Below are 13,116 nucleotides of genomic sequence, written 5' to 3'. Positions count from 1 at the left end.
ACTTTGTTTTTGCTATAGTGATACATTTTTTATTGTTAAAAAATTTAATAATAGATTTATTGGTTAGTTGTTATAATCTCATTGCCAACCTAAACATGCATACAACAACAAAAATACTTGTATAATTATTGAAACAATGAACGCATCTTCAAAATTATACAACAAGTGTAAATATAATGCATTATAAAGTACCAATAAATATCCATTACAATTCTAATTTTATTACACAATGAAATATCACATCTAAATCAGTTCAACACTTTTTAATTAGAATCCTCCTCTTCATTTTCTTCATCGTCATGTCCAACATCATCTTCTCTATTGAATTCAATGTCAATCTCATCATTCGTTATTGTTTTTTCTATGTATACTGATACTCAATATTATATTTAACTCATCAACATCAACATCAACATCAACATCAATATAAGTATTCTTAATGACATAAAAATCTAGATTTTCTAACTCAGCAAATAGAGCAACTCGATATGCATCAACTAGCTCATCCATTTGAAATACATCGTCTCCCCCAATTACTTCATCTTCAACAACCTGGACATGACTTTTAGGTTTGGTTTTCACAATGGATAATCAATCAACTATATTATGATCTTTTCTAAACGAATGAGTGTATATATAATACACTTGTTGACATTGTTTTGCAAAAAATAAAAACATCAATGATGTTGTAAGTCTAACTTTTTCATTTATTTCAACCAAACCATGGAGATGATCTACTTTAATTCCTCTATTGGTATCATACAAATAGAATTTGAATAAAAATATTATATCTTCTGATATATGATATCACAATTCAATAATCTCTTGTAACTTGCCATAATAATCAACTTCAAACTCATTGGATATTGAACTATTTACTCAATCTCCACTATTATAGGTCTTTCTACCCTCACATATTATTCACTATGAAAGAAATATTCATTAATGAAATATTAATTATAACATTTGATCTTTCTTTCGGTAACCAAGGATAAAAATTTAAAACCACCAGTATTGACTTCCATGTTGAACACCTAGTAAAGAGTTTCTTCCCACATCCAGCAATGTTCGATCCTTTTAATAAAATAAACAAATTTCAATATTAAAAATTAACGATAATCATTAAATAAACATGTAAGCTTTAGAAACATACAAGTCTCTTTTTGTTTATTATAAAGGAGAGGTTTGAATTTGCAAAAAAGGAATCTAATGTCACTTAATTCTTAATTAAAATAAAGTTAAAAAAAAACCATTACTATACTATTTCCTCCCACTTTCTCTCTCTTATTAACTAGTGTTTCACATATGCATTGCAATGACCATACGTGATAGATCATATTTCATGCATGGTAAATTTCAATAATATTCTCCAAATAATTTTAATTGAATATTTTATTGAATCTTACTTTTTGTATGCTAAAAACTAATAAATAAATCCAATCCTTTTCTTTTTTATTATCGAGCATTTTTTTTATTGAAATCATCCTCATATTTTCTCTCTTCATTGCTACCACCCCCACCTCTTGTTATTACTACCATTAACTCCTTATAACTACTCTCAATAGGATTTAATTTGATTAGGATAATGAAGCCAACTATATTAATTTGTTTCACACAAACATAAAATAGCTCTTTTTAAAGGAGAATCATGCGCTAAAAACCATATGGAAATGTAAATTCATATGAAAGTTCTTTTTCAAGACCTTAGTACCAAGTTTTTATTCTTCATTGTATTGAAAAGTGGAAGACTTCCTGGAGAAGTGTCTAGTTCTCGGCTAAATTGCTTGTGAAATATGTTTTCAAATGCCCATATGTGACCCGCACTTTGGTGACTAGAGAATGAGAATTTCTTTTTCTAAAAGAAAACATTCCATTGATTGAGTGCTCATTCCTATGTTCGATGATGATCCATAGGATTTTTTTATTCAAATATTCATATTTTGTTTTTTATCTTCAAGTTTAAAAACCCAAGATAATAAATTAAAATCAATTAAAATACACATTAAAGGTTTAATTAATAACCATAGTATATCCTGGCAAGATCATCAATTTTGAAGATCTAGGAACCTAAACACATTGAAAAGGGTGGAATTATATTCGAGTTCCAGGAGAATGCTCCTACCAAACACTTTTCTCTAGCCCAGCATCTATACTTTGAATTTTGTGCTCTCTCAGGATCCTTGGTGATACGTTTTGTATATGAAGACTTGACTATCCTTGGTGATAGCAAATCCCAAATATTATTATTACGATTCAAACACAGTAGATGGTGGATAATCATTTCCTTGGAAGTCTTCGTTCCGAACATCTTTGACTCTAGCATATTTCTCTATTGCTTTCAAAGACTGTTGGACCTCAAAACCAGGGAAAAAATCTGCCCGGAATACACCTGTGCTAAGACTGGGGTCCTGACATGGAAGGTTTAGCCGGGTTGATTTCTAAATCTTTTTAAAAAACCAAAAACAATGTCATTTTTCCCAATTTATTTTATTGAGTTTTTATTTTATTTTAAATATATCTAATAAGAGTTTGTGATAGAACAAAATTTTAATTCAATTAAAGTAGAAAAAAAGTCTTTTTTTGGTTATAAAGTTATAATTATAATTTAATAGTTTTTTGTGCTTGAATCACATGAAAAATTGACACTCTACAAGAGCGTGTTGTTTTTATGGTGGATTATGCATTGTAGTCTAACCATAATTTTATTTTGTTTGATAAAGATGAAACCACGGGTTTAACAAAGTGGGACTCATAAATTTTTGTGGTCCAACCACAAGTTCAACAAAAAACAACCCATATCTGCTTTTTGTCATTCTTGTGCATAGCCAGAAAACTGTTCAATTATTTGTTTACCAAAATACCCAATCTTATCTTCTCCTCTCTATTCTCTTGATAACTAGTGAAATGACTATTTTCAACATCCACATCTTCATCTCTTCACCGACCCCTTCTCTTTTTTATTTTTTGTTTTGTAGCCACAAATAATCGCAAAACCCACAAACCAACTCCAGATCTACACAAACTAACATCCACGATCAAGATCTACAAAAACGACCACCAGATCTATTTTCCGTAAGTCTTATAAGCCCTTTTTTTGTGTACAAGCAAGTGTTTTTTTGCAGAAAAATCTAGCTAAAATTTTATTTCAATATGTCTTCAATTTCTCATATGTGCATGTTTTAAAAAATATCGAATCTAATCAGATCTTGTTTATTGTCGAAATTGTAACTCTTTTTATTGTTCTAGGAACCGTTGATATGCTCTTCATAATTCTGGTAAGCACTCGTGGTTCTAATCTTCTTCTTTCTTAGTTGCATTGTTTAGGAGATTCTTAACTTTGTTGCTTCTGATTTTTCATTGAGTTAATGAAAAAAGGTTTAAAGTGTAGCTGCGGTTATTTTGAGTTCGAAAAAATATATAAATGGATGAAATAATGTAGAAAGTCAGGATTTGATAAATGATGTAGAGAGGACAGGACAAAAAAAAAATTACTCATAAAAATTACATTAGTCAGGCTATGGATGCTAAAACATAGGAACCAAACTAAATTGGACAGAAAATGAGTATTTTAGCCAGGTTCTAGATACTATAACATAGGAACCAAACTGGATACACAATTTAAACATTATGATTTTTAATTGATGTTCTGATTATGATGCTTTCATATCTTTTTATTTATGATACATAATTTAAATATGTTAATATAGTCTTCTTATAATGTAGAGATTTCATTAACTTAAAAATAAATGATAAAGCTGCAGACATAACACTATAAACAATCATTTGACCCATTAAGATAATTAATTGATGTTCGTATGAAGTATAATAGTGATGTATTATAACTACTATATAATAGCAAATTCATTAAACATAGTCATACCATATTGTTCTTAACCTTTCCCTGCCATCACCTTTTTTTCATCAATATGCTTTGCTAATGATAATGTATATTACATTACGAATACAGTCTGTAGTACTACTCATAAAACACAAAACTTCATTACAAGCAAACTGGTCATTGATTCACTAAAGCACAACTGAAAAATAAGTGGGACAGGATGAAAAAGAATTGGAGGATATGAAAAAAGTTGATTTTCAAAACAGGAGTGGGTTGAAGTTTAGAGTTGAGAATTATTTCTACCAGTGAAGAGTGGTGAAAATCTAAAATTTAGGTATGATATTATTGAATCAATGTCCAAATTTTATTACAATTCTTTAATTTTTCCTTTTCAGTCCTTCATATTCATTTGATATAATATTTTCTTTTATTATAGGAAATACAGAGAGCTAAGAAATTCAAGCATTCCAGTATTGAGCCAGCTCTTTGTGGTAAATATGATATTATATGTTTACAAATATTGTGGCTTCCAGTAATTTTGGTTGGGCACCTTCTCAAGAAATGATTTCGAGTGATATTGAGGTAGGTGATGAGAACAAAAATACATCTAATAAAGATGTTAACCTAGAAGATGATTGCAAAGATTTCAAGGAAGATAATATATCAAATTTTGTTAACGATGTCGGGAACATGGCTGCCGGTGTTAATATTAATGTTAGTACTACTAACACATGTATGAGTAAGTATCTAGTCAATAATAACCATCTAGGTGGTGACCCAGTGGTAAGAGCTTGGGACCAAGAGGTTTGCTCCCTTTGTGGTCTCAGGTTCGAGCCCTGTGGTTGCTCATATGATGGCCACTGGAGGCTTACATGGTCGTTAACTTCAGGGCCCGTGGGATTAGTCGAGGTGCGCGCAAGCTGGCCCGGACACCCACGTTAAACTAAAAAAAAAGTATCTAGTCAATAATTAATAATTAAAACATTAATAATTGAATAAAACAATCGATCCTTATCCAAGATTTTAGAAAACAGTATAGGAGTGAAAATCCAAAACATTGTGATGAAAACAAGAATCCGAGAAATTCTCTCTTCACTGAAGAAAACATCTTCTAGTTGCTTTCTCTTCAATTTCAACCTTTATTTCTGCAACTAGTAGTGTGTGTTTGTTATTTCAACTCCTCAGCACGCACTAGAACAATCGAGTGCCTTTTATCACTAAAAAAAAGTTATTAAATTTCATAGAAATTAAGCATGCATGGTAGATTCATAACCTTATTACAGCAGACACACAGTAGAAGTTTTATGGCAGATTCACAACCATCAAGACCACACAAAACAAAAACACAAGCACTCTATCTTGCCTCCAGCAATGAAATCGAGCACTCGTTCGCTGAAGGTGGTTTGCACTGGCTTGATGAATAACATGCTTCAATAAGATCCCTTTCAGTGAAGAATCCTGGTTGTTTAGGCTGAGGCAGTTCATCTTCATTACCCAACATCAAAACCACATATGACATGTTTGGCCTATCTTCTGTATTTTCTTGCACACACAATAGCCCCACATGAATCGAACGTAGTACTTCAGATAAATAAGGTGTTTCAACTTTTGATTCCCCAACCAGTTCTAGAGACCTGCCTTGTTTGAACAGTATCCAAGCCTGATAAACAAAAACCATGCTATTAAGAAAACATTACGTATTTGTGCAAATCCAACATTGACCATTGTCGGTCTCAGTTGTTTTTCATAATTTCTTCAGTTTTTCTTCAAGTAGTTGAAGTGTTCAAGTCTCATAAATGCAGACATCTGGTATCTAACAAAAGTACTCGAGAATTTATTGAAATGAAAGAGTCAAAACTGACATGGCTTTGGCACTTACATGCCCGATAAGGTTGAGGTGGTGATCTGGGTGACTGAATCCTCTGTTCCTATAGCCACTCACTATCTCTAGCACCAATACACCAAAGCTGAAGACGTCTGATTTTAGCGAGTAGAGTCCATAATTTGCATACTCTGGAGATATGTAACCACTGCATGTATTCATAGAATTTTAGGTCGCATTTTCAAACTAAGAGCATAAAATCCATATGATGAAGAAGACACTTACTACGTTCCAGCCACTTTATTAGTACTGGCTTCAGTTTCATTTTCTCCAAAACTTCTAGCCAGGCCAAAGTCTGAGATTTTTGGATTCATTTCGTAATCCAACAAAATATTGCTGGTTTTCAGATCTCTGTGGATTATTCTTAGTCTCGAATCTTGGTGAAGATAAAGAAGTCCACGAGCAATCCCATTGATGATATTGTAGCGCTGACGCCAATCTAGTAGTAAGCTATGAGTTTCATCTGCCCAAGTCAATACATTATGGCTCTTCTCAGATTCATAATTAAATGCAAGAGAGAACAAGAAAGAACGAGTTAGAATTGCATATATGGCAGGATTTGTGAGAAAGAAAGTGGAGAAAAGTAATCTCCCCCTACGAAGCCACTTTCCTAAGGGCTTCGAAGGAAGATAAACATCTTATAATTAGATTCTTAATGCAGGGTTTTGGAAAGCTCAATAGTGCTTAACTTTTTGAAAAGGTTTTGTGAGATTCATACCAAAAATATAGAAGTCCAAGCTTTTGTTAGGCAAAAACTCGTAGACCAACATCTTTTCATCTCTTTCAATGCAGCATCCAAGGAGCCTCACTAGATTCCGATGCTGAAGTTTCACGATATGTTTAACTTCATTTTTGAATTCATCAAGTCCTTGTCTTGAATTCTTAGAGAGCCTCTTCACAGCTATTTCTCGTCCATCTGCAAGGGTTCCCTGCAAATAATGACTCAGCATCGTAAGCATCTTCTGGAAGTTGAGAATTGCGAAATGGTGTTTAATACTCTTTGTATCTGTTAAGGAACTCTTCCAATCAGTCATTGTTTTATGCTAAAAAAATGGTCGGTCCGACAGTCCTGTAGTGGAATCGTTTCAAAGAAACTAACACCAAGAACTCCGCTGGGGTCAGGAGTTTGTAAGATGAAATTCAGAGGCCAGGGGACATATTGCATGACTGTTTACAGATAATTATTACCTTATAAACAGGTCCGAAACCTCCTGCTCCTACTTTATTGGCATCAGAAAAGTTATTTGTTGCAGAAGCCAACTCATCCATATTAAAGAAGGGTAATTCTAGTTCTTCCTTCATATCCTTGTTATTCGATCCGCTTGGCAAATTACCTGTCATTTTTCCTGTTAGTATTACTACTACGAATTGGAAAGGTAAAAAAAAAAAGACATGGGATCTCTCACCTCTATTTGTCGTTGTACTCAAATTTCTTTTCAATGCATTAAATATTAATGAAGTCTTGACCAATTTACTGTCCTACCTTGGATTACTCAAATCAAATTTAAATTAAGAGATTAACTAAACTTCTTATCTGAGTCGTGGAATTGGGGCGATAGGATTGGTTAGATTTTCATGGTAGAATACGTACGTTTTTTCTGCTGCTGCTTTCTCCAAACATGCAAGAGCAAGACCAAGGCTAGTCCAAGGAACACAAGTCCTGTGGACAACACAGTGCTTACCACGATCCTTTTCTTTGCGTTGGATTTCGTATTAACCTTTTCACTATCACCATTACCTATATCATGGCAGAGAAAAACTAGAGTTAAAAGACAATAAATAGGAATTTGTGAATTGTTTTCCTTGGCTATTGGATCTTTCAATCCCAGTTATCTACTCATACATAATAAAACAACACCGCTCTGGGCAGAGAAAAACCAATGCTTCAAGAAGTTAGTTCTTTCTATGAATATCTCAAGTTCTGTAATGCCTAATGATATCACGGTTGTTCAACGAAAAAAAAAACAGAGAGGGGGGAAGAGGAGACATCGACCAAGTTATCATTCTATCAACACACATCAACACAAGCATACACAGGCACTCTCAGGCATCGTGTGATATGATGTTCTGAAAACTAGGATATAAGATTAGAAAGAAAACTTTCTCATGTATTTAATCAGAAAATCATCTCAAATAATATGACCTCTCTAAAAGTTACTAAAATCCAAGCAATAGATACCGACAGATGATAAATTCATACCCGGTAGTTCTGATGCAGCCATCCGTATAAAAATGGTGTCTTTCTCATCTTGAAACAAAATATCGATCAGATCATTGAACCAAAGCAAGCACCCACTTCCTCCATTCCTGATGTCCATGTTTGCATACGCAGTACAGCTGCAGTTCTTCAAGCACGTGTTCCTGCACTCCTCCAGGCTCATACTCTTGTTAAACCATGATTGCCTTGTCTCCGGCAACTTCACACCTGAGACTTTTCGAAACCCATCTCCTGAACAGTTTAGTGCAGTCTTTCTGATGCAACCACTTGACCAATCTGTCCTCTCCCAGTCTCTTGGAACTCTCGGTACAAATCCATTTAAGCAATCACACACCGGAGAGTTGTCAATACTACAGATGCCATTTGCACCACATAGTTTATAACGCGCACAATTATTGATGTTTTCAGTTTCGTAAAGAAACCAGCTCTGGGTTTTCTCAATCCACAAAAGTTGTTGGATATCACCATTCTGAGCCACGACGATCCTCCAATGCATTGAGCTATTAACAAGCTGTTCTCTGTAAAATATCTCCTTCTCATTAATATGTGTATATTGGATTTGGTTTTAATGGAGGCATACCACTGAACCCCAGACCATTCCATGGCCCAGATCGATACTTCACTTTCGAATCTTCCAGCTCTACTAACTCGGGATATCCATAAGGAACAAGGATACCTGTAATGTTACCTCTAGAAGGATCATCTACTGACTTCCATGCTGCCAAGCTCCAGTCCATGCCAGTTACTCTATTCCGTCCTATCTTCATGCCCGGTATTAATGTATTACCTGGATGTTCAAAACTCTGCCACAGGGAGTTTTCCGGGTTATTATCACCCTCCTCTTTCACAACAAGGTTTCCCGAATCCAAAAGCTGTGCAACTGGATTCCTAGCAGGTGTTGATGTGTTGGATGACCAAATGATACTTCCACTGCGATTGACAAGGACAAGAAGTCCTTGGTTGGTAAGCCTTACAACACCTGATGAATCGTTAAGTGGAGATTCTCTGTTGGCAACCCACACTGCTGTCTGGACTGATATTTTGCCATACCATATCCCCAAGTATCGGTTTTTGGATTTTCCGGGGCTGAAAAATCCTAATTCATAGGTGCCACCAGCCGAGACTATGGTGTCTCCATCTCGAATTGACAGGGTTGTGTTAATGGTGTCAATAGGGGTGGCTACTTCTACAATCAGAAGCAAAGTGGAGCAAAAAAGAAGTACGGAAATGCAATCCCTCAGAAATCTCATGATTCTTTTAAGCAGATCGCTTTGTTGTGTTATAAAATGGCTGGCTTTGCTAGATGTGAAGAATATTGGTCTCAAGAAATTGCCTATTTAACACCACAATCAGTCTACCGCTACAGCAATGTTTCCCTGCTGAGGTAAACGATTTAACACCACAGTCAGTCTAGCGGCACAGCAAGTCAAGCGGACAGCAACGTTCCACTACTGAGGTAAACGATTTAACACCATAGTCGGTCTAGCGGCACAGCAATGTTTCACTACTGAGGTAAACGCTCTTGTTGATGAAATTCACATGGAAAATTCATAGATAGTCAGCACTACAGGGAACTAAAGTGAGGTTTTTTTACTAGTAGTCTAAAGTATTTTTCAAACTAGCAAAGTTAAAAAAATATTTCTCAGTAAGCATAATCTAAGCAGTACATGCGTGATCTACGGTTTGTCGCAACTTATACTCTTGATTTTGCTGTATCAGCAAGTAGTTCATCCAGTACTCGTGGAGTCCAGAACACACCACATCTAATGCAATCATTAACTTTGTCTCTTCACTAACAGAAATGCCAGTGATTGTCATCGTTGCTGTGCGGTGGCCCTTAGGCACCACTAAGTGTATGTACAGCGCTGCATCAATCAATCGATCGATCATTTACTATCGACACTACCAAATACTGAGTTGCCACCACACTGGTTTTTTCTCTGTTTCTCCCGGACATTCTTCTATACATGCTCTATCCATTAAAAAGAAAAGGAAAAGGAAAAGAAAAGACAGAAATATAAAATCGACTCCATGTCTTGACTCTGTTCACTGAGATCTATACACCCAAGTTACAAGCTGAAGTATATGCAGAATATTTACAAGACTAAAATCTTCTATTTACTAAAAATATTATACATCTGTGAGCTGAAGTATATGCAGAATATTTACAAGACTAAAATCTTCTATTTACTAAAAATATTATACATCTGTGAGCTGCATGATTTATGCAGAAGGATCAGGTCAATGATTTCCAACTTGCGCGTAAGAAATTGGAGGTGGTCCCGACCTAATGATTCGATTGTATTCGTTCACAGACAAAAGGGCAATTCGATTGTGAAAAGCATCTCATTTTGGATCATGTAGCAAGCCAAGCGTCAAGTACCCTAGTTTCAGAGAGCTGTAGAAAGACAGACTTAAATCAACCCCAACTAAAAACAAACTTCAACACAGCCCTTCTTACCCTAATTACTAGAAAAGGAAAAACCTTAAACAATAAAAATGATGGCAGATCATCCACAACAGATTTAAACATCCATAAATGGAGGACACCACAAAAACAAGATTCACCTCACCTTTAGATTTTCTTTGGCTGTGTGTGCCAGCTGAAAAACAGATAGTCAAACAAATTTGAGGAAAACCTAAAAAATGCGTATAGAAGATAACCAGAAATATGAGGAGCTGTTCAAGAAACTATAAAGAAATCAAGCGATTCATATAGGAGCTTTGTTAGAACAATCATAGCATTGAAACTACACTAGTACATGTAACCATGCCAAATCATAGCAAATAGAGTTCTTTATAAACTGGAGTGTGCCGAATTTGATAGTCTATGGTTAAATGGCCTTCAAGCTCTCAATTTCTGTAACTCTTCTTGCAATTCTTGTTCTAGTATAGTAAGTTCTGAAGCAACAATTAGTATTGGCTTTATATCCAACAATAGCGCGCAAAGTTTCAAATTCTCATATTCTATCATGGCTCAAATTAACTTCAATAATTCAAGAACAGCAGCATATATGACTCAAGCAACAAAGTTGTGGTGGAGGGAGATTTGTTTGACAGAGTCTAGGGATTTAGGGGTTGCTATTGTCTCTGTTATTGTTGCTGCAAGGCCACTGCTCTCTTTGTTAAGTGTTACCTCAAGGATAGGTTGGCTAGAACTAACCAGTAGCTCCATATAAAAACGAAGCTAAAAAGAAAAAGAAGAGAAGAGAATTTTGGGACTGACCCTTTTGTGAAACAGCAGAAATTTCACGCTATAGTTAATACTGATCAGAAAACAAAACACCAGACTTGGTACCAAAAGCCCAAAATCATCTACACATCAAGGACTACAACTTTTATGAAGAATTCCAGGTCAGATAAAATCATTTTAAAGGCAAAAATCCAAACGCAATATGAAGGACGAGATTGGTCTCCTGATCTGATGAGAAAACTAATTGTGTCAAGTATACCACTATAACTGAGAGTCTGACATAGAAATGATGGGCCTTAGGACCTAAGAAAGGTAAAGATCAAGCCTCCAACATGTCATGAATGAAAAAATACAGATGGAATGGTCGGATATTACAAGAAATCAAGTCAGAAACAAAGTCTAAGTTGCTGCGAAGTTGGAATTATAACAAAGTTGTGATAGCAGTAGAGTCTATTTTGAACACAAATTTTGAGGGATTTAACCAACCTTAAAGACCAAATAAAGATGGAAGGAGTTAAGTACCATAAGGACTTCTAATTAGCCTAAGAATTCTGAAGAAATTCAGCAGCCAAAGAAAAGAATAAATGAGCAGAAATAAGTGGAATTCACTAGAATAACGGCAAGATGTTATACGAATATTGGGAGCATTTCAATCAATTATGCGCGAGCTGCCCTCATCATCAAATTTCTGATCAATTACTGCTGCAATATTTTTATAAGGGATTGTTACTTATGCAAGTGGAGGAGTACGCATATAAAAGACTTCAAAAGAAGCACGAGAATTAATCTTGAAAATGGCAGCAAATTCACAGCAATTTGGAGTCCGTGTTGATTCATCTAGAAGTTTTAATGAGATAATACATTCTAATATTGAGACCAAACTTTCAGAACTAACATCTCTCGTTAAACAAGTTGCTTTGGACAGGTTAGACAGGTCAAAGTCTGTTATATCTGCTTTTTACCGGACCATCCTATTGATAGATGCCCTCAATTACAAGATGATGATCACATGCCTCAAGTTAATGCCATGGGTGGATTTAACAGCCAACAAAAGAGATATGACCCATTTTCCAATCAGTACAACCCTGTGTTGAAAAACCACTTGAACCTGAAGTACTATCAACCCTCAAACCAACAACCTTTTCAGCCCTAAGTGAATGACAAAACATCTTTTTCTCCTCAACAATCATCAAGTGCAAGTATGTCTTTAGAGGATATTGTAAAATCCTTGGCCACCAACACACAAATGTTTCAACAGGAGATGAGAGCAAGCATCCAAAATTTGAAAAACCAAATATCACAGTTGACTTCTTCAATGCATAAAATAGAGGCCAATAAAGGCAAGTTACCGTGTCAAGCTGAAATTAATCCCAAGGAAAATGTAAGTGCCATGACTCTTAGAAGTGGCAAGAAAGTGCAAATTATGACAACAACAGCTGGCACCCAACAAAGGAAAGAAAAACCGGTTGAATCATTGGATATGCCAAGCAACAATGTAAGTAAAAATTTTGTCTTACCAAGTTCTAATATTTTAATTCATCCCTCTTTTCCAGGCCAATTTGCAAAACAAAAAAAGAATGAGATAGAGAACGGAATCTTTGAAACTTTTCGGAAGGTGGAGGTGAACATTCCATTGTTGGATGCAATCAAACAAATTCCACTATATGCCAAGTATCTCAAAGAGTTGTGCACCAATAAAAGAAGGTTGAATATTGATGACAAAATAAGGGTTGGAGAGAACGTGTCCATAGTCATACAAAGGAAATTACCTCAAAAGTGTAAGGACCCAAGTATGTTCACTATACCCTGTGTGATTGGAAATCATAAGTTAGAAAAGGCTATGCTTGATTTGGGAGCATCAATTAATGTGATGCCACCGTCAATTTAAAAGGATTTGAATTTAGGACCTTTAAAAGAAACAAAAATAATAATTTAATTAGTGGATATGTCTAATTGATACACTGAAGGCGTTGTTAAGGATGTTC

At 35.0% G+C, this 13,116-nt stretch overlaps 2 protein-coding genes across 2 annotated transcripts in view; both read right to left on the bottom strand.

The window, feature by feature from the left end:
- Positions 1-13,116, bottom strand: part of LOC7475946 (G-type lectin S-receptor-like serine/threonine-protein kinase At4g27290) — a 98,310-nt gene that overhangs the window by 39,607 nt on the left and 45,587 nt on the right. The window lies entirely within an intron of this gene.
- LOC7475947 (G-type lectin S-receptor-like serine/threonine-protein kinase At4g27290) lies at positions 5,048-9,516 on the bottom strand. The gene is given in 8 exon segments (XM_024609931.2): positions 5,048-5,498; positions 5,718-5,868; positions 5,946-6,183; positions 6,439-6,649; positions 6,909-7,054; positions 7,312-7,458; positions 7,921-8,480; positions 8,482-9,516. Coding segments are annotated over 8 exon segments (2,466 nt in total). The 5' UTR covers positions 9,189-9,516; the 3' UTR covers positions 5,048-5,192.

This window comes from Populus trichocarpa, chromosome 10 (assembly GCF_000002775.5).
Source record: "Populus trichocarpa isolate Nisqually-1 chromosome 10, P.trichocarpa_v4.1, whole genome shotgun sequence".
NCBI classification, from domain to species: Eukaryota; Viridiplantae; Streptophyta; class Magnoliopsida; order Malpighiales; family Salicaceae; genus Populus; species Populus trichocarpa.
Note: the sequence above shows the minus strand (reverse complement) of the source record. Positions and strands in the feature narration are given on the sequence as shown.